This window comes from Rhinoraja longicauda, chromosome 10 (genome assembly GCF_053455715.1).
Source record: "Rhinoraja longicauda isolate Sanriku21f chromosome 10, sRhiLon1.1, whole genome shotgun sequence".
Taxonomy (NCBI): domain Eukaryota; kingdom Metazoa; phylum Chordata; class Chondrichthyes; order Rajiformes; family Arhynchobatidae; genus Rhinoraja; species Rhinoraja longicauda.
In genome coordinates this window covers 10,169,547-10,197,266 of record NC_135962.1, presented here as the reverse complement: position 1 = coordinate 10,197,266, position 27,720 = coordinate 10,169,547, and the positions used below count along the sequence as shown (strand labels likewise).

The 27,720-nt window shown below is 44.2% G+C and overlaps 1 protein-coding gene across 5 annotated transcripts in view; it reads right to left on the bottom strand.

Moving 5' to 3' along the window:
- psen1 (presenilin 1) overlaps nucleotides 1-27,720 on the bottom strand; it is a 76,765-nt gene that overhangs the window by 11,336 nt on the left and 37,709 nt on the right. For all 5 annotated transcript variants that reach the window (XM_078407095.1, XM_078407098.1, XM_078407096.1 and 2 more), the window contains exons 2-6: nucleotides 25,129-25,275; nucleotides 16,032-16,264; nucleotides 10,217-10,358; nucleotides 6,157-6,224; nucleotides 5,676-5,896 (exon numbers count right to left, since the gene is read on the bottom strand). In XM_078407095.1, coding sequence (XP_078263221.1) covers nucleotides 5,676-5,896; nucleotides 6,157-6,224; nucleotides 10,217-10,358; nucleotides 16,032-16,264; nucleotides 25,129-25,215 — 751 coding nt within the window. In that variant the 5' untranslated portion in view covers nucleotides 25,216-25,275. The remainder of the gene's footprint in view (nucleotides 1-5,675; nucleotides 5,897-6,156; nucleotides 6,225-10,216; nucleotides 10,359-16,031; nucleotides 16,265-25,128; nucleotides 25,276-27,720) is intronic.

The window sequence follows — 27,720 nt, the reverse complement described above, 5'->3', positions numbered from 1 at the left end:
AGTTTGGATGGGATTATGGTTTTGAAGTCGGTGCTATAGTCGATAAATAGGAATATACCGTAATACAGATGGGTGCCCAATGGTCAGTGTGGGGCAATGGGTAGTAGGGCTTGTTTCCATGCTGCAAGAATCTACAACTAACACAGATGCAAAAATAGTTTTAACATAACTGGCATTTGTTTGTTTCCTATTGATTAAATCACCACCCTTTTTTTTCGACAGGTCCCACACTTACCATTGCCGACTTCATCCTGTTCATTTATCCATAAAAGCTCTCACTGTTTATTTTGATGTTACACATTTTCTCACAAAATCAACTTTTTATGAGCTTTTCAAACTTTCGCTCTGGATCCCCAAAACTTCCCACCTGCCCTACCACCTGGCCTTGGCACTTTATAATAGTGTCATAGAGTGATACAGTGTGGAAACAGGCCCTTCGGCCCAACTCGCCCACAGCGGCCAACAATGTCCCAGCTACACTAGTCCCACTTGCCTGCGCTTGATCCATATCCCTCCAAACCTGTCCTATCCATGTACCTGTCTAACTGTTTCTTAAACGATGGGGTCATCAAGCCTCAACTACCTCCTCTGGCAGCTTGTTCCATACCCCCACCACCGCCCTTTGTGTGAAAAAGTTACCCCTCGGATTCCTATTAAATCTTTTCCCCCTCACCTTGAACCTATGTTCTCTGGTCCTCGATTCCCCTACCCTGGGCAAAAGACTCTGTACATCTACCCGATTTATTCCTCTCATGATTTTGTATACCTCTATAAGATCTCCCCTCATCCTCCTGCGCTCCATGGAATAGAGATCCAGCCTGTTCAACCTCACACCCTCTAGTCCTGGCAACATCCTTGTAAATCTTTTCTGAACCCTTTCAAGCTTGACAATATATTTCCTATAACCTGGTGCACAGAACTGAACACAATATTCTAAATGTGGTCTCACCAACGTCTTATACAACTGCACCATGACCTCCCAACTTCTATACTTCAACGTTCTACTTTTCGATTTAACATCACCATTGCTCCCTCTCATGCATCCCTCTCATGAAATCCAGGTAATTGGGACATATTCCTACCAAGTGTTGGACCAGCTGTTTGAATATCTACCATTTCCATCTGATGACCTGTCTTTGAGCTTATTGTCCCAGTCTGCTGAAAACCCCACCTTCGTATCATTGTAACTGCCCCTATTTAAGTTGAAGATAATGGTTCTGGTCCTGTGGTGTTCCCTGTCAAGCTGCATCTGGAATTCACCAAAGGAATTCCAAAGGAATCTTTAACCACTACATATCATATCAATCCTTCATTACTCATATGGTCAATTATAAAATAGCCAGTCCCAGGTAGGTCTCTGGTATGCTGTCCCAAGAAGCCCGCCGCTCAAACATACCAGGGCACCGCTCCCAATCACCGCATAAACACACTGGGAATCCATTCCCAGTTCCCACACTCCCCGTGAACACACTGGATTCTCATACCCAGTCTCCCCATAAACACAGGACCTAGTTTCCACTCTCCCCAGAAACAGAATGTGACCCCATTCCCTGCCTCATTATAAACACACCAGGGTCTACTCCCATGCTCCTAATTGTAAATTGTAATTGTAAAAAACCTTTATTGTCACTACACAAAGTACAGCGAAATTAAAGCAGTCCAGATGATGCAATCACACACAGCAGACAGTACAAAGGACAAACCTCTATCCATAATATACATCAGGTTCCATTTCTTGAACTCTAAACTCACTTGGTCCACTGAACTACACTACTGTGTAATATTTAGGAAGCGAATTAAAAGTGTGCTATGGTATTCATAGGAATAATCCAGAAAAACTGCCGTCTTGACACCAAAGACCCGTGGTTTCTGGATTATGGAAGTTTCACAAGAAATGGAGGCTGATTTCCTTGTTAGTTTCTCAATCAATCTTCTGGGATTCACAGCCCCAGCAAATGCTTGCTTACTGCTAAAGGTGACAGATGTGGACTTGCAAGCAAATGAAAAGAAAGGCTGCTATGTTAGAAGTTCAAAGAAACGATTTAGTACACTGACAAGAACTTGCTAATATAAATATACTTGAACATGTCGATGCAACAAACAATAGCTAACCCTTCGGGGAAAAAACACTGCAGGGCAGGATTTATTGTGTCTACTGCTTTCAAATTCTTTCAACAGATGTCTGGGTGTGGTTTTCAATGTTTGCTTTGAAAAGACAACCCCCTGGGAACACTGACAGTAAAAGGCAATTCTTGAACCTCATTATATTCAATGGAGACCAACATTAGCTGGAAAACATTTAGCAAACATGTCGCACTGCACAGTCCATGTCTATCATTTGTTCACTGGGATTGTGATAGCCCAGTCCATCAAACTAACCTATACTTGCCTCCATTTTTTTAAACTGATAACCTTCACTGATGCTCCTCAAACATAACAACAAATAGGCTCTTGGCAAATTCCGACAGAAACAGTTTTCTACCAAGAAACCAGAAGGAGCTCTTCACAACAACCTGTACCTGAAAAAAAATCTTAATGCAAGAATACACTCTACATGGGGCAGCACAGCCACAGCTGGTAGAGATGCTGCCTCAGTGCCAGAACCCAGGGTTCGATCCAGCCCTCGGCCGCTGTCTGTGTGGAGTTTGCATGTTCTCTCTGTGACTGTGGGATTCCTTGCACATCCCAACGACGTGCGGGTTTGTAGGTTAATTTGCCTCCGTAAATTGTACCTAGTGTGGAGGGAGTGGGAGAGAACGTAGGACAACAGAACTAGTGGTTGGCATGGACTCGGTGGGCTGAAGGGCCCATTTCCATGCTGTTCCTTTTAATTAATGTTATGATTTGTTTTGACAATCTGGGACAGAAAATGCATGAAAAGGGAGTGGGTCACTTGGCCCCCTTCCACCATTCAATGTGATTGTGGCTAATCATTCACTTCAGTTCAACTCCCCATGTTCTTTGATCACCTCAGCAGTGTACTTCAAGTTTACCAGAAATTGTTACATGATTCCCTCTTGTTATTAGAGAAGTTTGGCTGTTAGTTTGGCTTATTTTTCTGACAGCAGCTGTCATTAACAATGGCTAAGAGATTAAAATACACCCCCCCCAACTCTGGCCCCCTTTGAAACCAGTCATTGCAGCTAACCATACGCAATTAATTACGCAAAATCATCATTTCCTTATGCATGGGACCTGCTGTTCAGAATCCCATGCATCCTGAATTAGAATTTCTATGCTGTCTTTTTGTGGCTCTGTCAAAAATTCCTCATGAAAATCCCAGCATATCCCCAGGGGTGGGGAAGAGACAAACTGTAACATGTAAATATTCAGTTTGCTTTGAAGCTGGACATCTAACGATAACAATAAAGTAAAGAGAGGAGTGAGTGCAGAGGGCTTGCTCATCAGCAATGGGAAGGATTATCTGGCTGACCTGTAGGATCCAGCTTCCATTCCTGGGAGACCTCTTGGCATCATCTGTTCCAAGAATGAAGCTCACTCCATGCGGACTCCTCACCTAATTGCATGTAAGGGTGGTCTTCATCAAACGTACTTCATTAGATCAGCAGAGAATGGAGAAACAACTCTGCAAGACATTTTCCACTCAGCACATTACAGCCAATGAAGTACTTCTGACCATCACTGCCGGGGGCGGGGGAGTAATGCCAACATCATTGCCTCTCCAACTTCACCACCTCCTTGGCCACACATAGGCTGCGACCACCGAAGCCACTGCCTCTATCGACCCTCACCGCCGCCCAGGCCAGGCACAGCAATGCACCAACCTTTACCTGCACTCCAGCCTCACGCGGGCTGGGGTCACTCACTCCACTGATCTTTGCCTCGCCCCGGTCCACCAGCAGGCCACAGCCATTTATTCACCTGGGTTCCAGGCCCAACTCTAGGCCAAGAGCCCCCACGCTGCCAGCTCCAACAATGCAGTCTGACATCCCTGGTTCCCACTGCTCCTCCCTTCCAACATGCAACCTCTATAATGGTACCATTGGGTCCTGCTGCCCTTCCCCCTCTTCAAACCATGCTCCTTCTACCACTCCTCGCCCATACACCAATCCTCACACCCTCCGCCCCTTTCAGTCCCCATTATCCCGCCCACAGTAACCTCCACCCATCATTCCCCCACAATCCCTCATCCAAGCCTCCTTCCATTCCTCTGACCCCTGCCCTCACTCCTGTCATATTTTCACCATCCCTCCCGACCTTCGTCTTTCCGATACAGTTCAGTCATTCCTCAGAGGCCTCAGAGCACCCCTATGCCCCACCTCGATGAATTACGGGCCCGCTATGTACAGCATTTCTTCTGTCGCTTCCACCACTGGGCTCTTTTCTACGGTACGGAGTCCTGACTGTCCAGTGACAACCCGGCCCCCATCTCCAACATTCCCCTTCCTCGTGGACTCCCCTGTCAGACTTCCATCCTCTCTGGACTTTTTATTTCTAACTGCAGGAGTGATATCAACCATCTTGACTTCTCTACTCCCCTTCCCCACTCCGATCTCACCTCCTCCAAACTCACTTGGCAACAATCCCGACGTTGTCATTAAACCCGCCCACAAGGGAGGTGCAGATCTAGTCAGGCATGCTGTCCCTACCATGCTGAGGCCAGATCTAGTCAGGCATGCTGCCCTCTATCATTTTGAGGCCAGGCGACAGCTCCCGGACACCTCTTCATACCTACCTCTTGACTCTGGCCCCATAGACGAACACCAGGCCATCATCTCTCAGACTGTGCAGGAAAGAACTGCAGATGTTGGTTGATGAAGGGTCTCGACCCGGAACGTCACCCATTCCTTCTCTCCAGAGATGCCGCCTGTCCCGCTGAGTTACTCCAGCATTTTGGATCTATCTTCCAGACTGTTGCTGACTTCATCATCTCTGGTAATTTGCCCTACATAGCTTTCAACCGTATCATTCCCCAACCTCCACTGCCCACTTCTACCATAATGCCCAGCTAATCTGTTAAAGAGAGAGTCATATCTCTATTTCTTGTTTTTTTAAAAATCCTTGCATCCATGGTCTTAAAATTGTGATTTGTTTGTACAGAAACCATTGAAGATAATCTACATTTCCACAAAACTCATAGATGCACCAAGTTTAATCGTTTGGGACTCAGCATCTGAAAGTTACTGTGTGTAGTGCTGGAAAGAGCTGCAGTGGCATTTGGATAAGCTCCTTCTTCCCAAATCTTTGGTCTAAGTGGGTCATTGCATGTACGCCAGCCCACTACAGATAATCATGGCAACGAGTTAGAACTTTGCAGACAGTCACCACTAACGGTAACAACTGATATGCGGGGAAAAAATATTCAGGAAAAACTCAGCAAGTCAGGCACCATCTATGGAAAGAATGAATATTTCTGGAATTGATTTATCCTAATGGGCAATCAGCAGAATTTATTTGTACAGTAACTGTTAAATACCTGTCTTTTGGACTCCTATGTCCCCACAATTATTCTATTCCTCCCTTGCTGCAAGCCTAAACCTTCATGATGCCAGCACACTTTTTAAAAGGCAATGGCTTCATGATGCAAGTCACTTATATCAGAACCTCCATTCAGCAAGTAAAAAAAGCATCACATCTGCTTGCTTACTGAACCCACTCCCGAGTCTCAAGTGAACTGCAGAATGCTATTGAATCAAAGCAAAATGAGGTCCTACCGTATATAGAAATCACAGCCAGGATGAGCCAAGCAGTCCATTCCGGAAGGTACTTGATGAAAACCAGGGCCATCAGAGCACTGATCATGATCAGGTAGGCCTGTTGTAATCGAAGTGGCCCCTTCCAATGAATACATATCATTCCGACAACTCCAAAATTCCAGATCATCATTGCTAATGTGAAGTAATCCATGGCAACATTATAAGTTTTAAAGACTTCCCTGTTGAAAGAAAATACACAGGACTTTGGCTTGCTGGATGAAACAGTCCCTTCACAACTCCTTATTACATTCATTCAGCCAGGCTTCTGCCTATGTCATGTCCCATCGTGATCAGTCAGAAACCACTGGGATTATTACATCAGTATCAATTTTTAGACTGGATGCTCTGGCTTGCTACCTACTAGGTGAATGTCAGGTGACCCTTTATAGCAGACAGATTGTTAAATAATACCAGCATAATTTTCAAAAAAGTTACTTACCCCAAATAGATGAAGGAGAAAAAGAAAAGGAGCAAGAGTGATGAGATTATCAGCCATCCATGAATGACCTATTTTAAAAAACAAAGATAAATCATAAGGTTTCAGTCACGAGCTGTGTTTTGTTTTTCCAAAGGCGCACACACACATTAATATAAAGTTAGGGACGGGACACTATTCACCGTCACACACTATTCATCGATCACCTTCCAGATACCAACTGATTGCAGGCCATGAATCAGTGTGCAGCAAGCTCGACAGTGTCAAAAGGCTGTGGCCTCAAGTGGTTTTCATGAGCATTGAGCAACTAAATAGTGTGGTGGGGGTCTGTGGGGACTGCTGTGCTGTCAGAGTGCTGCCTTTTGGATCACGCATTAAACTGAGGGCCCACCTGCCCCCTAAATTGAATTCAAAAGATCCTTTAGCGATATTCGAAGAGTTAATTTTCTCTAGCCACACACACACCTCAACTAACATCATGCATTACTCATTTATTATGCAGTGGCTTCTTGTGGGCCCCATGCTGTGTGAAGACTGGGTGTCACGTGCCTTGCATCATAACAGCCACACTTCAGAAGAAACACTGGCTAGAAAGCCCTTTTGATGATCCTGAGAACATGACGCATAGAAGTGCAACTAACACTCCGGACTGTCAAAGCAGCCACAGCCAGACATAAAAACAGCTTTTTTTTTTCTGCAAGTAGTATCTCTACTCAATAACCAAAAGTCTGTAGTCTCTTTTTGCTCTGGTTTATTTCACTCAGATGTTTAAACTGTAATGTTGTATTATTAATATTTTAATGTTTTATGCTTTACTCTTAATTGTTTACTGTTTGTTCATGTTGTTACTTGCGGAGCACCAAGGCACATTCCTTGTACGTGTACATACTTGGCCAATAAACTTATTCATTCATATACATCACCACAGAGCTGTTTAGGTCAATACTCATGCTTCTTGCAGTCCAATCATGCTGAACAAGTACTGGATTAGTTTGATGCTCTACTGGCAGCACAGAATAATGGTAATGGGGGACTGGAAATGAAAACCCCATAATTTCACACCCCATCGAATAGCTGCACTCCTAACTTCACCACAAGCTGGGTGTTCAGTGGGCAAAACTTTAGTTTTATCTATTCGTGAACTTTCTAATTATTTCAACATTATTAATTATAACAAAGGAGTCTTTCAGCCCAGGTTGGTAAGCACTGATGTAGGAGTCATTTGGCCCAACATACCTTTGACTGCCGCACAACTGCACTACACTAACCTTTCTCCATATAAATATTGAAGACTAAAACTGATCTGTCTCCCTAACCAGACTCAAGATCACACCGATAAAAACATTTGTGCACCTCTTCTCCCATTCATCCAGGGATCACCTTAAACCCAGTTATTCATCATTCGGTCACGGCAAATAATTTCTCCTTCCTCACTCTGCAAAAGCGTTTCTCAGTGCCTCCAGTAAATCCCCACTCTTGAATGCTGAGACAAACAATCCCAACCTCTCCACTCAATGGGTCACTCTTCCATAATGTTATTCTACAAAACTACCTCTGTAGTTTGCAATTGCTTATATTGTAATTCTTTCTCCAGTGCCCTATCAGCTCTCTGCCCATGTCTGCCTGAAGTGTATCACCACCCATTTCAGTGCACTGGAGGCACCAATAACTAGCAGAGGCTAAAATCTCATGTAGAACAAAATGCTAGAGTAACTAAGCAGGTTAGGCAGCATCTCTGGAGCACATGGATGGGCAACGTTTTAGGTCGGGATCTTTCTTCAGATCGATAGGCGACGTAACAGGGCAGAACTCTTCGACCCAAAACATCGGTTACCCACGTCCTCCAGAGACGTTGCCCGAGACATTGAGTTACGCCAGCACATGTTTTGCCTCAGTGTTTTAAACTGGCAGCTCATATTCAGGTCTTGTGACATGGCACAAACCTTGACGTTACGTCCTATTTATCCAAGCAGGAATGCAGAGGTCTCCCACTGACCCTCCAGCTCCCCACCCTGGCGACCGCCTTGGTTTTTGTCCCTCCAGTCTGGAAAACCGTCAACTCACTTCATGTCTGTTCCTGACCCACATCTGTATCCATGCTACCACTGCACCATTAATTCCACAAGTAATTAATTCCACAAGTAATCATTTCCATCTGTTAAACTCCTATAAAAAAAATCTACATGCACAGCAGCTGTAACAGCCTCATTAACGTACTTTCAATCACATTGATTACATGCAATTTGCTTTTTAACTATTTAATTTTGATGCTAATGTTCACTTATTACCCAATACTTTTCTACTTTGTTCCAGATTACGGTGGGGTTTTTTCTACCAACGACATTGGATTGACTGGCCTACAATGGCAAGTCTTATCCTTCACCACTAATTTTAAACAGGCAGTAATATTTACCATCCTCCAGTTGTAAGGGAGATTGGAGCCAGAATCCCTGCTATTTACACATTCATTTTATTCATAACCTTGGATGCATCCCATTTGGATTTGTTGATTTTGTTTTTGAGAAGTGTTAGCTTTTTCTATCCAATATTGTTACTGTCTTCATCAGTTCAATTGGCAGTATTCCCATTTCCCAAGACGTTGGATAGAAATTGCACAGAAGCACTTCAACTGTGCCCAATGCTTCCACAATAAGACCTGAATTTTTGCAAACCAGCATCTGCAGTTCCTTCTGACCCATCCTACTTTACACAACTCTAGCCTTGTTGCATCCTTTCATTCCTCGTCAGATCTTTCTAGGACTTGTACAACCTGTCGCTCTAACATATTTTTGATCTTTGTTATAATTCTTTCTCATGGAGAGCACCAAAGTGGAATCTGGTTGCTGGTGCCGAGTGTACAGGACTACCTGCTGCACCACTGTGTGTTCTGTGCATCTTCTTTCTCCTCCTCGCTTCACCCTGGAAACCCATCACACCCTGTTCCCCCCTTCCAAATACAGCCTGTTAATCTTTCCCCTGTGGGTGTTGATTCCAGGTTACCTTGCACAAGTCAACCTCTCGACAATCCTGACTCATTCAATGACCAATGACTGATCCTGTCAGCCATGGAAGTTCTGTGTAAGCTTTTCTATAAATGTTTCAGCAAGTGCCCTCATTAGTCTACATGAACTAGAAACAGGATGGTTGAGAGAAAGTTTTGAGCAGATAGAATGGTAGTTAAACCCATCAATAAAAGCCAGAATTGAGCAGAGCGAAAATTGTCAAGAGGGAGGTGCACTGTGAGACGGACTGGAACAAACTAATTTGCAAACAAATTAATGGGAGTTGAAAAAATATACATTTTCTGATACACCAAATTTTCCCATGCAGTGACAGTAGTTGTTGAGGCAGTACTGAACATAGAAAGACTGACATGCATTTAGTTTGTGCCTCCACTCTAAAAAAAATGTCCAAAAGGTGCTTCATGGGATAAATTTAACGCTCAGCCACATGTAGTTTTGGGACGAGTCAAATGGTGCTTAATGGAGGAGAGTAAATTGAATGAGGCAAAGATTGGGACATTGGCAGTTCAAGGGGTGAATGTCAATAATTGATTGGTCAGGATCAAAGGTTCTGCAAGTCGGAGAGATAAGCAGGGGTCATTGATGTGAACAAATGCAAGCCATTGATTGAAGAAACATAAATTGAACACAAGACAACACAAGAGGTAACTGGCCTCACCAGCTTCATACACGTTCTATGAAGATTAGACATGCAAGAGCTAGATGCCAATGCAATCACCCTTTGGAAAGTCAGTGAATTAAAGAGCATAAAAACAGGTCTTTTGGCCTAACCCTGTCTGCACCAACCAAGTACTCTTCAAGCAGAAATGTTTTGGATCTCATCCATGGTCATCTAAAGGGAAAAACAGCTTATGAAACAACATAAACTTAGAGAATAAGATTAATTCGGATTTAGTGCCTCTGAAACAATCACTTGTATAATTTCCCCAAATGTGCTGGCATTTTACTTTGGATATATTTTAAATCAGTTAAAATTTTGTTCTTTGGAAAATGATATCAAAATGCTTGCCTTGTGAAGCAAGAAAATCTGTGGCACATACCTTGTAGCACCTGTATTTGTAGAGAAGCACAAGAATCAGGGTCATCACCACAATGACACTGATCATAATGAGTGTGTTCAAAATAGAGTTTACAGCTCGCTGTCCAATGTTATCTGTGTCTTCTGTAAACGGTGTGTACAATCTGAAGGCACAAAACACCCCACAAATGTCAGACCGCTTCCACCTGGATAACGAACTGATTCAACACCTGCTTGCACAGTAGTAATCATTGACAACATTTCTTCAAAACTTCATAATGGGCAATGCAATAGACAAGGTTAAATCTTCACAGTGCTAATTACGAACACTACCCCACTTTGAATAAGCCCTCTGTTTCAACTGACTTGTTAACTTTCCAATTAATGACATCATTATACAACAATGTTAATTATTTGCACGAATAGTAAGATTATCTCGCGTGAAGCAAGCTTACAAAAGATATTTGACAGGGAAGTTGACCATAAGATTGGAACTCTGCCAGGCCCACCCACACCCCAAGATTCCCTTTTTTATCTCCTGTAACCTGAGCGTTTTCCTGCTTTTGTCAACAAAAAATCAATGCCAGGCTAGGGTACAATGGATTTTATAAACTCTTGCTTAAGTACTTTTGGATGAAAAGATCATTTGTGCTCTGTACTTCACTCCTAAAGCAGCAAAAGCAGCCAGGCCAGACCACTCACTTTAATTATGATCTATAACTCTAGTTTCTCATCTAGCATTATATATTAAACTGAAATATTTTAATTTAAATGCATGGCTATTTCTTGCTTTTGACACAAATTTCTAGAATTTAAACAAAGTTTTTTTTAAATAAAGAGTAATGAGGGGATACAGTAAATGAAATATTCCCGGTTACTTGTCTTTTCCCCTCAAGATAGTCTTCCAAAAATATTCTTCAATTAAAACTTCTTAAGTCTAATGTATCTCTTACAACTTTTGAATTGAACAATCAGTTTTTTTCCCTGGTATTGTTGCCAATTAATTTAGCCAAAGTGGAAAGTGCATGCAGTGAACCACAAAATATGCAATAGTTATTTCATTTGGTGGGCAAGTTCAGAAAGAGCAATCATTATAATTCAGGCTCCACCATTTAGAAGTGATGGCTGGAAGCCCCTTTCCCAAACAAAGGGTGCTTTAAATCAGAAGCGTACATCCCCAAAGAGATATTGAGGGAAATTAGGTCAATTAAGTTTCAAAAAGTTTCATGAATTTTCTTGGGCAAGAAAATAAGCAGTTGAACAAAATTTGTTCATTACAGAGAAAGCAAGTGAGAAGTGTTTTAAGTTGCAAAGAGAACAGGAGGCATGTCTTTGATAAGGTGCAAATCAATGACAACCAGCAGTTGAAGATGGAAAAGAAAAAGAAACAGAATGAAATAGAGGCACAGCATGGTGACCTGAAGTTGACAGCGAGTCCAAAAATGCACCAGGATAGAAGATGAGGTAGTGTTTCCTGAGCTTACAATGGCTATCAATGGAGCAACGACGGAGGCCAAAGGGATGAGAATGGGAGTGGTACGAAGAGTTAAAGCGGCTGACACTCACAACTCAGAGGTTCCCTTGAGGACAGAGCACAAGGGCCATTCATCTCCACATCTTATGTTTCCGTGAATTGCATTCGGTGCTCAAAATGTGGTTGCTCTGCATTGGGGAAACCTGAACACAGACTGGATGTCCACTCCGCCCAACCCCGTTCCTCAGTCCACAAGGACAGCCTTGAACTTCCAGGTGACTGAACCTTCTTGGCCCACTTTCACTCTGACGTCGTTGTCCTTCATCCTCCTATATCACTGCAAAAATGGCCCACATCAGCTACCATCTATGTCTATATAGATCCTGCAATTTCCAAACAGAATTTAACTATTTCAGATAATCGAACCTTTGTCTCTTCACTGTGACACTGCTCTAATTCAACATGCTTTTTCTTTTCTCTTCTACACTGTCTACAAGGTTTAAGTAATTGTCACCTTGTTTCCCCTCAGTCAAAGGAAGTTGAAAAGTGGCCTGATAGAGACATCCATGGTTATAAGGCAGAGACAGAATAGAAAGTCAGAATCCTGTGGTAGGGGTATCCAAAACAAGAATGTATAATCTTAAAATAGGAGGTAGGCGACCTAAATGGGATTTGGAGGGAAAGTTTATTTTAAACACAAGTGTGGTTGATATATGGAATGCGCTGCCACAGTTGGTGGAATCCGATGCAATAATTATGCTTGAGGCATTTAGCAGATGTAAATAACAAATGAGCAAGGCACAGAAAAAGATTGCCTTATTTTGAGCAAATGGGATTGGTGCTGATGGGCAAAAAGGTCAGCACAGGCATAGTGGGCCAAAGAGCTTGTTTCCGTGCTGTATTTCTATGACCTTTGACAAATTTAACCTCATTGCTATCAAAGACATCCCCTCTGCTGCCTTCACCTCTCTCTGCAATTAGAAGAAAACATATTTTCTCATTTTAGTTTAGTTTTGTTTAGAGATACAGCGCGCGGAAACAGGCCCTTCGGCCCACCGAGTCTGCGCTGACCAGCGATTCCCGCACATTAACACTATCCTACACACACTAGAGACAATTTACAATTATACCAATCCAATTAACCTACATACCTATCCAGGTGCTCCTCAACTTACAATGGGGTTACGTTCCGAGAAACCCATCGCAAACCGAGAATATCGTAAGTCGAAATGCATTTAATACACCTGATCACATGGCTGGAAACAAGCTGAGGCTCAATGCCGTGGCCAAGCGCTTGCACCATCGTAAAGTCGAAATATCGCAAGTCGAAGCATGGTAAGTCGGGGAGCATCTGTACGTCTTTGAAGTGTCGGAGGAAACCAAAGATCTCAGAGAAAACCCACGCGGTCACGGGGAGAACGTACAAACTCCTTACAGACAGCACCCGTAATCGGGATCAAAACAGAGTCTCCGACGCTGTAACTCTACCACTGCGCCACCGTACCGCCCCTTGTTCTTATGAAGTCCTTGCCCTGACATCTTGTCTGTTTCTCTTCATTATCCTCCTCGTCACGCTAAGCAAGCCGATGCACGATATGCTTATCTTGTTCTTCCTTATTTTGGAGTATAAAATAAATCATTGTCTTCCAGCACCATTCCAATTCCAATGATTTATTAGGGTTCGCGCATCAGCCCAGTGGTATGAATATTGATTTCTCTAACTTCAAGTAACCCCAGCATTCCCTCTCTCTCTCCCTCCCCCACCCAAGTCGCTTCAGCTTCTGGTTTTCACCCAACAAACAGCTAACAATGGCCTGTTTCCTTTATCATTGTTACTTTTTTGCATATCTTTCATTCATTGTTCTTTATCACTCTGCATCATCGTCTATATCTCGTTTCCCTTTCCCCTGACTAGTCTGAAGAAGGGTCTCGACCCGAAACGTCACCCATTCCTTCTCTTCAGAGATGCTGCCTGTCCCGCTGAGTATTATCTTCAAAATACTCTTGGACAGTATCCAATTGCAGAGAGTTGTGAGCGCAGTTAAGTGTATTACACAAACCAGATTAGCCAACTTCCCACACTCCAGACCACACAATCCCCAATCGGCTCTATACTTCATCACCTCGGGAAAGCAGCCAAATTAATCAAGGACCTCAGTCATTCCTCCTTCTTCCTTCTACCACCGGGCAGAAGACTTGAAAGCATGTACAACCAGATCCAGGAACAACTTTGATGTCAGATTTGAACAGACACTCATATGCTTGGGGTGAATTCATGATTTCCCAATCTACATTGTTGTGACCCTTGCACGTCCCTGTAAATACCAACATCTTTCAATCTCTCACCATTCAAAAACCAATTACTTTTTTGACAAGTGAATGTTATTGTTTTCCAAATATCCTGACTGTGCTTCTGCAGCAATTCCCTTAAGAGCCTGTCCCACTTAGGCGATTTTTTAGGCCAGCTGTCGCCGAGAAATTTCACTCCAGTTGATTTCTCAGCGACGCGCTGAGATCCACTACGATTCTTGGAAGACTCCTCACGATCATGCCCACGACACCCCGGCAAACTGTCGCCGACAGCCTAGTCGCCGGAAGTCACCTTAAAATCGTCTAAGTGGGACAGGCACTTTACTAACTAAAGCCAGGCAAACTCATTGAAAGTTCTCCGTTTTCCCTCTTCCTCCTTTCTTAATAATTATTTACTGCCAATGGACATGGTATTTTCATTAGTTTCAGCTTTACCACAAGAAATCTCTTAATTTATTGCCTCCTAACTTGTTCTGGCTTTTAAATGGGATATAGTTCTCCTGGACTATAACTGTCCTTACAGTTTCCCACTCTACTCTATTTTATCTGTAAATTTTTCTGGGTGATTTCACCTGGCTTTCGTCTCTCCCATTCCTCTTTAATTATCTTTAATTATCATTACTTAAGACCTTATGTTGCTCAGACAAATTCTACATTATACAAGTGTGCCATCTCCTGGTAAAATTTGGAAAAGGAGTAAAAATATATCCAGTGTGCTATCTAACAAAGGACCAAAAAATCCAATAGATCAGAAGACAACATGTTTTATTTATATTACTTTATATTTCATTTAATAGATTAAATCGTGAACTGAATGAAAAGTATTTGGGTGTCGGAAATGCAAATGGTAGCACTCAGGTGTCCAGCAGTGATCGAGACGAAAAGAAACAAAGTTAATGTTTCAAGTTAATGTGTGTCACCAAAGTTGCCAGATGACAATGGTAATCACTGCTCAGCCAAGAGAAAGATGGACGCGGCACAAAAAGGAGGATCTGTGATGGGGAGTGCGGCATATATGAAAATAAGAGTTTTTCACCAGCCTCGACATCTGATTTATATTCTAATTTCCATCACCTAAAGCTATCCCGACCCATTAGAAGCCCACACCACCCCTACTCAACATCCTCATGTCAGGTAGGAAATTTCCAGCTTTTTTTCGGTGGGCTGGGTAAAGGTGAAGGAGAGCTTACAAGATTTACAATCTTTGCAGTTAGAGGCGATTCTTATCATTAAGCCCGATTGATCTAACGGTAATTTTAAAACAGAGTCCCCATAATATAATTTTTCCACTTTATTTAACATTGAGGATGTGTGTGGTTTGCTTTGATTTGAAGGTTGTCACATAGTTTAAAATACATGCGCCTCACACAAAGGGCCCCGACCCAAAACGTCACCCATTCCTTCTCTAGAGATGCTGCCTGTCCTGCTGAGTGACTCCAGCTTTTTGTGTCTATCTCCAGTTTTCTTTAATCTAATTTGACATGCCATGCATGTTAGGAATCCTCCAAGTCAAGCATCATTCATATTCAATTTCACCGCTTCATTCAACTTCCCCAGACCAGGTTGTGATGTTAGAAGTCAGCTTGGTGCCAGTGTTTGCAAAATAAGAGCAGAAGGGTGATTTTTACAATGCACCCCGACATGCAGTCACCTATAAAGCCAGTTGTGATTTTTTACTTAGTTTCCCAAATCAAGTCAGGTACGTGACTTCAACATTAATAAGTCCAATAAGGGATTCAAGATAAACTTCATTCATTAGCAAGACAGGGGAAGTTTATGAAAGAAAATGGAAGCATGTATAGGTGTATCAATAGATAGATCAATTGAAGATAAACACAAATAGGAAAGGGATGATAGGTGTGGAGGAATGGGAGGGGAATCCTCCAGAAGATAAAAAATAATGTGCTTCTGCTTGGCTCTGCACACTCTGCAACGCTTCACAAAGTTAAAGATGCTGCTTCTGCAACTTCATGGCCAAGAGTTTGAGAGCAGAGGTGGGGAAAACTTTGCAAAAGGAACAATGCTAGATAATGAAGAGCAAAGAAATACTTACAATTGTCCGTCCTTCCGAGTGTAGAAAGTGACCGACTTGATTGTGGCCACCACCACCACCATGCACAGAGTGACTGGAACAAACAGCATGATGACGTGCTTGGCTCCATATTTAAGGGACAGCTCCTCTTCATCCCCAAACTCCTCCTGGGTTGGCCGTGTGTCATTCTGTGACTGACCGTTACTCTCTGCACAACGATCATCTTCATCTAGACCCCTGCGGGCCAGGTTAGACTGGAAGAGATTTGGGGAAGGAGGAAATGTGAACAAAGACAATTACTCACCATCAAATTACAAAATACAGTTTCCTGTTAGCACGACAGCTTGCTTCCTGATGGCGGGTGGTGGTGGGGACAGTGGGATGAGGGCCTGCAGAGAGGGGCTCATTAAGGGCAGCCACTGGGGTCATTGCAACCGTGACTGCTAAGAATTGGCAGGATTGGAAAGAGAGAAGGGTGAGGAGTGGGAGGGGAGAAGAGTCAGAGAAGGAAGGGAAGGAAAGTGGGGAGGGTGGGGAAAGAAAACCTGCAGGGGTGGGGGGAGGGGGGAGACACAGCTATCGGAGGGAGGAAAGGAAGGAAGTGGGGGTTCATGATTCCATGTTAACCACTTTCCCCAACAGCATATCACCCAAGAATAAAATACTTTTCTGACAATCCCTGTTTCACTGCTGAACTCTGTACTGGTATCTAATGATTCACTCTGTTATGGCTTCACAAAATGTTGGAGCAACTCAGCGGGTTAGGCAGCATCTCAGGAGAGAAGGAATGGGTGACGTTTCGGGTCGAGACCCTTCTTCAGACTGATGACAGGGGAGGGAGTGGGACAAAGATAGGAAGTAGTTGGAGACAGGAAGACAGTGGGAGAACTGGGAAGGGGAGAGGAAAGAGAGGGACAGAGGAACTATCTGAAGTTAGATAAATCAATGTTCATACCGCTGGGCTGTAAGCTGCCCAAGTGAAATATGAGATGCTGTTCCTCCAATTTGCGTTGGGCCTCCTAATGACAATGGAGGAGGCACATGACATAAAGGTCAGACTAGGAGTGGGAGTTGAAGTGCTCAGCCACCGGGAGATCAGGTTGGTTAAGGCAGACTGAGCGAAGGCGTTAAGCAAAACGATCGCCGAGCCTGCATTTGGTCTCGCCGATGTAAAGAAGTTAACATCTGGAACAGCGGTTACAATGGATGAGGTTGGAGGAGGTGCAGGTGAACCTCTGCCTCACCTGGAAAGACTGTTTGGGTCCTTGGATAATCTTCTTGAATTTTTTGAAGAGGTTACCAGGGAAATTGATAAGGGCAAGGCTGTGGATGTTGTCTATATGGACTTCAGTAAGGCATTTGACAAGGTTCCACATGGAAGGTTGATTAAGAAGGTTAAATCGTTGGGTATTAATAGTGAGGTTGCAAGATGGATTCAACAATGGCTGAATGGGAGATACCAGACAGAATGGTTGACAATTGTATGTCAGGTTGGAGGCCAGTGTCTAGTGGAGTACCCCAAGGATCTGTGTTGGGTCCACTGTTGTTTGTCATTTACATTAATGATCTGGATGATGGTGTGGCAAATTGGATTAGTAAATATGCAGATGATACTAAGATAGGTGGTGTAGTTAATAATGAAGTAGAGTTTCAAAGTCTACAGAGAGACTTGGGCCCTTTGGAAGGGTGGGCTGAAAGATGGCAGATGGAGTTTAATGCTGATAAGTGTGAGGTGTTGCATTTTGGTAGGACAAATCAAAATAGGACGTACAGGGTAAATGGTAGGGAATTGAGGAATGCAGTGGAACAGAGGGATCTGGGAATAACTGTGCATTGTTCCCTGAAGGTGGAATCTCATGTGGATAGGGTGGTGAAGAAGGCGTTTGGTATGCTTGTCTTTATAAATCAGAGCATCGAATATAGAAGTTGGGATGTAATGTTAAAATTGTACAGGGCATTGGTGAGGCCGAATCTGGAGTATGGTGTGCAGTTCTGGTCGCCAAATTATAGGAAGGATGTCGACAAAATGGAGAGGGTACAGAGGAGATTTACTAGAATGTTGCCTGGATTTCAGCACTTAAGCTACAGAGAGAGGTTGAACAGGTTGGGTCTTTATTCTTTGGAGCGTAGAAGGTTGAGGGGGGACTTGATAGAGGTTTTTTAAATTTTGAGAGGGACGGACAGAGTTGACGTGGGTAGGCTTTTCCCTTTGAGAGTGGGGAAGATTCCAACAAGGGGACATAGCTTCAGAATTGAGGGACAAAAGTTTAGGGGTAACATGAGGGGTAACTTCTTTACTCAGAGGGTGGTGGCTGTATGAAATGGGCTTCCGGTGGAAGTGGTGGAGGCAGGCTCGATTTTATTATTTAAGAGTAAATTGGATAGGTATATGGATAAGAGGGGATTAGAGGGTTATAGTCTGAGAGCAGGTAGATGAGACTAGGTCAGAGAGAGTGGTCGGCGTGGACTGGTAGGGCCGAACGGGCCTGTTTCCGTGCTGTAGTTGTTATATGGTTATATGGTTATATGGATGGAGTCGAGGGGGGAGGTAAAGGGACAGATGTTGCATCTCCTGCGGTTGCAAGGGAAAGTACCTGGGGAGGGGGTGGTTTGGTTGGGAAGGGACGAGTGGACCAGGGAGTTACAGAGGGAACGGTCTCTGCGGAAAGCAGAAAGGGGAGGAGATGGGAAGATGTGGCCAGTAGTGGGATCCTGTTGGAAAATTGCAGGTACAACGGAAATTTGGATAGGCTGGGGTTGATTTCCATGGAGCACAGGGGAGGGAATTGATACAGGGGTGTAAAATGTTGAAAAGCTGAGACCCCAGCTGAGGATCAAAGTAACAGATGCATAGATTAAAGTATTTGGTAGATTGAGGGGGGAAGCGAAAAGGAAATATATTTTCACACAGGAGATGCTGGAAGTTTGGGATCTCGCAGCCTTATGAGCAGTGAAGCCAGATCCTTCGCCACACATAGAGCTGGGCGTGTACCTGGAAGACCCGTGCCCTGCGGGGCTGTGGGCCGTGATGGACAGTGGGGAGAAGCTGGATAGTTCATCGACACACTGGACCAAATACCTCTCTCAGTTATAAATTTTCTATCCGTACAATTCAGTGTTGTATTTCCAGCAACTCGTTCTTTGCCACTTTCTAGTTCTATCGCAGTCAGCAATCAGAATGAAGTCACTCAAAACTGAAATCTCCTCAGTAACCTCTAACACATGACCATAAATAAAACCACGCGCACAATTGCATGTTTAACATTTCATGCTCTGACAAGATGTAATTAGCACTTCAACTGGGATTTTGTATTTAACATCCTATTGCAAAAACACAGCTCAGAGGGATAATAATTAACATGTTCACAGAAAGAATTTAGAATTAGAAGACAAAATAAAGCAAACTCCATGCTCAACACAAACACAAGTTATAGCAAATTCATCAAACCTTCTGATCAGCATTAAAACAAACTGTTCAGACAATGACTAGAAGACAAAGATTAACAAGCGCAGTTCACAGTGGTCATCGCACTGCCCCTGCAGCACAGACAGATATCAAAGTTCAATGTTTGCTAGCTGTTACACTATTTTGCACTAATAGAGAAACTCAAAGAATTAAATTGGCAATCAGAGTCTGCGGTGAACACATTTCAACAGAAAAGCTCTCCGTTCTACAAGTTGAACAACTTCAGTTTCTGACCAGTGTGGACTTGTCCTCTTCCAATTGAGTAGCTGCACAATGAAGGCGTTTTCTGGGTAGGGCATCTGATTTCTCCAAGTAGCTGGTAATATTTGCGTATGTTGATTCACACAAAAACACGAATATGCCGCTCAGCAGAAGCCTGGGATGCCATTCAATGGCTGATCTCTCTCAGTTCCATCTCTCCTGTGTCAGCTCCATGTAGCCCTCAATTCCCTGACATTTCTAAAACTTATCTCCTCCCTCTTTACTTAAACTACCTCCACAACCCTTGTTCTGCAAGACGTTATTTCTACACACTTCAGTTTTAAATGACAAGCTCCTTATTTTCTATTTCCACTCGCTCATATCTCACCCACAAATTGAAATCTCAACCTTTACGTTATCAAGCCCCCTAAGATTCTTATGTTTCAGTGGGATCACCCTGCACTCATCTACACTCCAAAGAATTCACGTCTCATTTTGTCAGCCGCTTGTGATTGGAGAATCCTCTCATTCCAAGAACTTGCTGAGCAAATCTCTTCTGGATTGTCTAGAATGCCACCATAAACTCTGTTCTTAAGGGAACCAAAACTGTGCACAGCCCTCCATGTGTAGTCTTGTACAACGGACACAAAGCCTATTTCTAAACATCAGCCCTTCAATTTTTGACTTACTCATTCAATCTATATCTTGTGCAGAAATATAATGTCCTCATTGCAATATATCCTTCCACCTATTTTTTGTCAATCTTGGATACCTTGCACTCTGTCCCTCCTCTGGGTCGTTACCATAGAAAAGTACAACACAAGAACAGGCCCAAAGGCAGGAGTAACTCAGTGGGTCAGGGAGCATCTCTGGAGAAAGGGAATAAGTGCCATTTTGGGTCAAGACCCTTCTTCAGACTGGTCTCCCTTTGGTTCTACATTTTACTCTTAATTTTGTTATCAGATTCCACCATCTACAGCCCTTTGTCTTCTCCAGTTATCACCTCCAGCCTTGGTTACCATCTCCACCCTTCTCTCCCCCCACTGACTCATCTACCAATCTTCTCATCTGGATTCACCCATCACTTTCCAGCTCTTGCCCCACCCTTTCCCCTCACCTCCTTCTACTAGCTATTTGGCTTATCTGAAATGTGCGTGGCTGTGCTCAGAGACAAGATACATGGGCATCAAGTGTCACTTTGTGGTGACGTTCTACCTGCCCCCGGTGATGCCAAGAGTGGGCCTGGCAGCGTGGCCGCACAATGTGCCAGTCTTCTGGCCATTGCCGCACTACCGTCCCTCTGTGAAGCCTTTTTCCAGACCAACACCCTTGACCACAAGTCTGTCAGGCAACGGTCAGCAAAGGATATCCAGCAGGCACTGCAGGACAAGGAATCAATAGATCAGTGAGGTGGTTCCCTGAGCACACTGTCCAGATCACCTGGCAGAATGCCTCATCGCTGGAACTCACCAACAAGCACTAAGGCCTTGTTCGGCTGGCAATGAGAGCGGCCAGTACAGATCCTTTCTGTACTGTTGGAATCTCATTCCCAATGCACACTGCCCTCAGGATGGCTGCTGGAGAGGGGAGATGGTTGCCTGCCTCTGTGTAGAAAGTCTTTGTTCATAGGATCTGGTGAAAGATGCAAGCATCCTTATCAGTTTATCCCGAGCAGCCAGCAAAACAGAGGACTGTGATTTACGAGATATTCCTTGTAATACAATGAGTTGCAACGCAACATGGACCTCAGCATTCTGAGGTGGGAAAGGGAGAAAGCAGGTCAAAACCCTTCTTTCCAGAGGCTGGATAAGAATTTACAACTGGGCTCATAATGAATGGAAATCAAGGATAATGGAGAACAGTGAAGACAAGTGTAAAAGTGTTAAATATACATAAGCATTCAGCACAAGTTTTTGAAGAAAGCTAGCTCTCAGATATTCAAGGAAAGTTCACACTGCAAGCCCCAGAAAAGTTCTTTGCTTCATCGTGTCAACTTCAACTATATGGGCTTTCAAGGGCACACAGCTCCATAAACAAAACCTAGTTTCGCCTTTTTTCTCTCACTGATTCCAGACACTGGGGATAACTGTTCTGAGCCAGAAGACAATAGCTTACAGTGACAAGTTCTTGATATATATATTTAGAGCTGAGAGAGATCTCAACAACTGACCCCATTTCATCAGTCAGGTAACAAAACAGGACACGGGAGTACGGCAAGCACTTAACTGGGAAACAAAAACAATTTAATCCTGCACATTAAGAGCACTCCAGTATATTGCACAACAATTTTCCACAACTGTCGAGTAGGTGTAAACGTTCTCAAAAAAAGACCTCAAGGGTTCAAACTACATTTTGGCATTAAGCTGCCCAACCCCCCAAATCTCAATTCAAGTGGCAACATTTGAAGCAGCATTGGGAATGCGGGAGAATATAGTTGGATTAGTGGAAATGCAGACTCAATGTGCAAAATGGCCTGTTTCTGTGCAGTTTGATTCCATAACCGTCTTCTATTAATGTACCGGACTTGAATAAAAAAACTCCCAGGTTCTACTCCCAATGTGGAGTTTAATGCAGAGAAGTCCGAGATAGAACATGACATTTTTTTACGATACTAAATAAGCCTTCGCTAAGGGTCAAAGGTTGGTTAGAGAAGAGATCCGATAAATAGAGAAACCAAAAACAGTCAGGAAGCAGAGTCACGGAAATGAGCTGGTTGTTTAATAAAACCTACATCCTTCATCACACCAAACCTTCCATGCCCAATCACCTGGAGAGCCATTAATTGGTAACATCAACAACAGATGTGGCACAACAAACACAAAATTCAGTTTGTGTAACTGCCATACCAGTAACAGACACAAAAAGCTGCAGTAACTCAGCGGGTCACACAGCATCTCTGGAGAAGAGGAATGGGGTCATTTCGAGTCAAGACCTTTCTTCAGACCGAGAGTCAGGGGAAAGGGGAACTAGATGGTACTTAAGCAAATTAATGAAAGAGTCAAAAAGCAACAATAATGAAGGAAATGTGGAGACCACAGTAGTCCATTATTTGCTGCAGGATAGGTGATAACGAGTTATACAGAGTGGAACTCAAAAGGATGACAATAAAACTAGTACGAAGACTAGGGCAGGGGCGGGACAGTGAAAAAGAGGATGCAAGAGTTACTTGAAGTTAGAGAAATCAAATCTCATGTCGCTGGGTTGGAAGCCCCCCAAGCGAAATCTGAAGTGCTGTTCTTCCAATTTACGTTTGGCCTCACTCTGACAACGTAGGCAGCCCAGGACAGAAAGGTCAGTATGGAAATGGGAAGGGGAGTTCAAGTGTTTGCAACCGGGAGATCACATAAGCCAAGGCAGATTGAGCGAAGCCATACCAGTAACATCAGAGAGGTACACATCATTTCTATAAGAAAATAACTGCAGATGCTGGTACAAATCGATTTATTCACAAAATGCTGGAGTAACTCAGCAGGTCAGGCAGCATCTCGGGAGTGAAGGAATGGGTGACGTTTCGGGTCGAGACCGGGTCTGAAGAAGGGTCTTGACCCGAAACGTCACCCATTCCTTCTCTCCCGAGATGCTGCCTGACCTGCTGAGTTACTCCAGCATTTTGTGAACACATCATTTCTATCCATTTGATTAAACTGCTTCACAGTTGAGTTAACTGTTGTGTAAAGCTACAACCGATATATTCATTATTTTGAGATCTGGGCATCACAGGCTAGACATTTCCCCTCCTTAATAGCCCTTGAAGCATGTGGCTTGTTAGGTCGATTTGGAGGGTTTCAAGCTCTCAAATTATAGACAGTCATATATCATCATATCATATATATACAGCCGGAAACAGGCCTTTTCGGCCCTCCAAGTCCGTGCCGCCCAGTGATCCCCACACATTAACACCATCCTACACCCACTAGAGACAATTTTTACATTTACCCAGCCAATTAACCTACATACCTGTACGTCTTTGGAGTGTGGGAGGAAACCGAAGATCTCGGAGAAAACCCACGCAGGTCACGGGGAGAACGTACAAACTCCTTACAGTGCAGCACCCGTAGTCAGGATCGAACCTGAGTCTCCGGCGCTGCAGTCGCTGTAAAGCAGCAACTCTACCGCTGCGCTACCGTGCCGCCCTACGTGAGCGTTTGAGAGACCAGCAGGATGGATTTGCCAGCTGCTGTGGGAATCTTGTGCTGGTAGGAACAGAGCATTTTTGTACGTCTTCTCTACCCACCCTACCGTGGACAATCAAAGGCTGGGTCAAACCGACCAGAGCTGGGAGCGTGAAGCAGACTCACCAAGTCAATGAGATTGGCTGGTGTCTCGCCGCTAGTGGAATTCTTTGCCACAGAAGGCTGTGGAGACCAAGTCAGTGGATATTTTTTACGGCAGAGATAGATAGATTTTTGATTAGTACAGATGTCAGAGGTTATAGGGAGAAGGTAGGAGAAGGAGATAGATCAGCCATGATTGAATGACGGAGTAGATTTGTTGAGCCGAATGGCCTAATTCTACTCCTATTACTTATGACCTTTTCCCTCGCCTTGTCTGCCAGAACAGTTTCTGTGATCCTTTCTAACATGCTGTTTTTGTTCTTTTCCAATTTACTACCAGTTCAGGTTACAGACAGTCCCCAGGAATAGGACACTGTTGTAACTCGGAGACTATCTGTACTTAACAGTTGACCATACTGGAAGGTCTGGACTCACTATGCACCAGGTTAAAGATGTCAGATTTTCTTTCTTGAAAGTCATTAGTGAATTGTACCAGGCTTTATTACAGTCAGGTGTATTCCGTGTCATCAGTATTCATGATTTTTTCGTTAAAAATTCTAACTTATTAACAAAATGTAAAATCGACAGATGCCACATTGGAATTTGAAACTAGAGTCTCTGAATAGGTAGTCTATTAATTTAGCCATACACAACAGAATGCAAGTAAATGGAAGAATAAATCTTAGCACATGCCCTGGGACGTAGAAATATTAAATAATTGATTGATTGAAAGATACAGCATGAAAACAGTCCCTTTGGCCCATGCCACCACCCATTCACACTAGTTCTATGCATTTGGGGCAATCTTTGAGAGTTTGATTTATCCCACTCGTTCCACACAATATTGCAAATATTTGTCCATCAATTATTTATGTAACCCCCCCACTGAATCTGCTTCTAACACTTGCAAGGCAGCGCATTCCAGATCATTGAAATTATACAAGTTCTCCTCATCGTCACAGCCACCACCCACCTCAACCACCCATTTTCTGTTTAGTGTAGGAAGGAACTGCAGATGCTGGTTTACACCGAAGATAGACACAAAATGCTGGAGTAACTCAGCGAGACAGGCAGCATCTCTGGAGAGAAGGAATGGGTAACATAGCATTTTCTGTTCACTGTCTTAAGCTGGTGACCGCTGGAAACAAAGAGTTAAACCAGGAAGGAGAGATCTCACCGAATTATTCTGAGTACTTTCTGAGGTAGCTTCCTTTGGCTGCCCAGCCTGAAAGGCAGGCACAATTTGAGCAGATAGTTCCGACATCTAGGATATCCTTTGCAGCAAACCAGTCTTCCTCGTCAAAGTGTGTGCAACACCTTCTCACTGAAACATATGGAAAAATACCAATGATTAGTTATCCATCAATACTACTTCATCTGTAAATTGATATTGGTTTATTATTGTCACATGCACTCAGATATTGAAAAACTTTGTTTGCATGAGCCCCAGGCAAATCATACAATAAATTATCTACCCACCTTTAAGATGTACAATAAATGTAATCTCTCCTAATGATTCAAGTATCTGCAATAACTCGTATGCATAGGAAGGAACTGCAGGCGCTGGTTTAAACCGAAGATAGACACAAAATGCTGGAGTAACAGTAACTGGAGTAACAGGCAGCATCTCTGGAGAGAAGGAATGGGTGACGTTTCGGGTCGATTCCCTTCTTCAGACCTTCACCCATTCCTTCTCTCCAGAGGTGTTGCCTATCATAGAGTGATAGTGTGGAAACAGGCCCTTCGGCCCAACTTGCCCACACCAACGATCTACACCATCTACACCAGTCCCACCTGCCAGCATTTGGTCCATATCCCTCCAAACCTGTCCTATCCATGTACCTGTCTGTTTCTTAAATGTTGGGATAATCCCTGCCTCAATTACCTCCTCCGGCAGATTGTTCCATTCATCCACCACCATTTGTTTGAAAAAATTACCCCACAGATTCCTATTAAATCTTTTCCCCTTCACCTTAAATTATGCCCTCTGGTCCTTGATTCACCTACTCTGGGCAACAGACTGTGCATCTACTTGATCTATTCATCTCGTGATCATATAGACCTCTATAAGATCGGAACTCCGCTGTCCCGCTGAGTTACCCCAGCATTTGATGTCTATTTGCAATAACCCGATGCACCAAAGACAGTCAGATCATCTCAAAATCCACAGTCAAGGAATCAATGCCTCAGAAATGGAGCTTCTTGATGCTGTTCATCCTGAAGAGCTATAACAAGGCTGTTCTCATTGGTCCTTTACTGCAATGACCTATGCCCATGTGGACAAATACAAAACAAAAGCAATACAGAATCTTAGTGAGAATTACAGTCTGCATGCCTGGAATTACCCAACACAAATTAATTAATTGAACATTTTGGAATGACAATGTATTAAATAAAGCTTGAAAGTGCACAAAAAAATCGGCATCTGCAACCTCGCACTATAACAGTCTACTGTTCCCATCCACTTCAAGAAACATCCATCATTCCAGTCTCCAAAAAGAGATGAAGTGCCTCAATGACTACAGCTCAGTAGCTCTAACATTAACCAGAACAAAGTGCTTTGAAAATTTGTCAATAGCATGACATACCCATGACTGTGCGGCTAAGTAGAGCACTAATCGATCTTTAAATTCACCAATTATATTTTCTCTCAAGGGTTCGCTTGAACTTCTACCGATGCACCATAGAAAATATTCTCTGGAGAGAAGGAATGAGTAATATTTCAGGTTCAGACCCTTCTTCAGACTGAGAGTCAGGGTAGATGGAAACTATAGATAAGGAAGGGTACAAAAAGCATATCGCTAGACTCCCTCTCCCAACTTTCAGTCTGAACAAGGGTCTCGACCCGAAACGTCACCCATTCCTTCTATCCAGAGATGCTGTCTGTCCCGCTGAGTTACTCCAGCTTTTTGTGTCTATCTTCAGTGCAAACCAGCATCCGCAATTCCTTCCTACACATAGAAAATATTCTGACAGGTTGCATCTCAGCCTGGCACTATCCCCATCTGCATCAAGGAAACGTCCATCATTCCAGTTCCAAAGAAAAATAAAATGGGAGGGGGAGGAGGGGGGCGGAGAGAGGAGGGGGGGAGAGAGGAGAGGGGGAGAGAGGAGAGGTGGAGAGAGAGGAGGGGGGGAGGAGAGAGAGGAGGGGGGGGGGAGAGAGGAGGGGGGGGGAGAGAGGAGGGGGGGAGAGAGGAGGGGGGGAGAGAGAGGAGGGGGGGGAGAGGAGGAGGGGGGGAGAGAGAGGAGGGGGGGGGGGAGAGAGGAGGGGGGGGGAGAGAGGAGGGGGGGGGGAGAGAGGAGGGGGGGGGAGAGAGGAGGGGGGGGGAGAGAGGAGGGGGGGAGAGAGGAGGGGGGAGAGAGGAGGGGGGAGAGGAGGGGGGGGGAGAGAGAGAGGAGAGGGGGGAGAGAGGAGGATGGGGGAGAGAGGAGGGGGGAGAGAGGAGGGGGGGGGGAGAGGACGGGGGGAAGAGAGGAGGGGGGGGGGAGAGAGGAGGGGGGGGGGAGAGAGGAGGGGGGGGGAGAGAGGGAGAGGAGAGAGGAGAGAGAGAAGGAGGGGGGGGAGAGAGGGGGGGGAGAGAGGAGGGGGGAGAGGAGGGGGGGGAGAGAGGGGGGAGAGGAGGGGTGGGGAGAGAGTGAGGAGGGAGGGGAGAGAGAGGAGGGGGGGAGAGAGAGAGAGGGGGGAGAGAGGAGGAGGAGGGGGGTGAGAGAGGAGGGGGGGAGAGAGGAGGGGGGGAGAGAGGAGGGGGGGAGAGAGGAGGGGGGG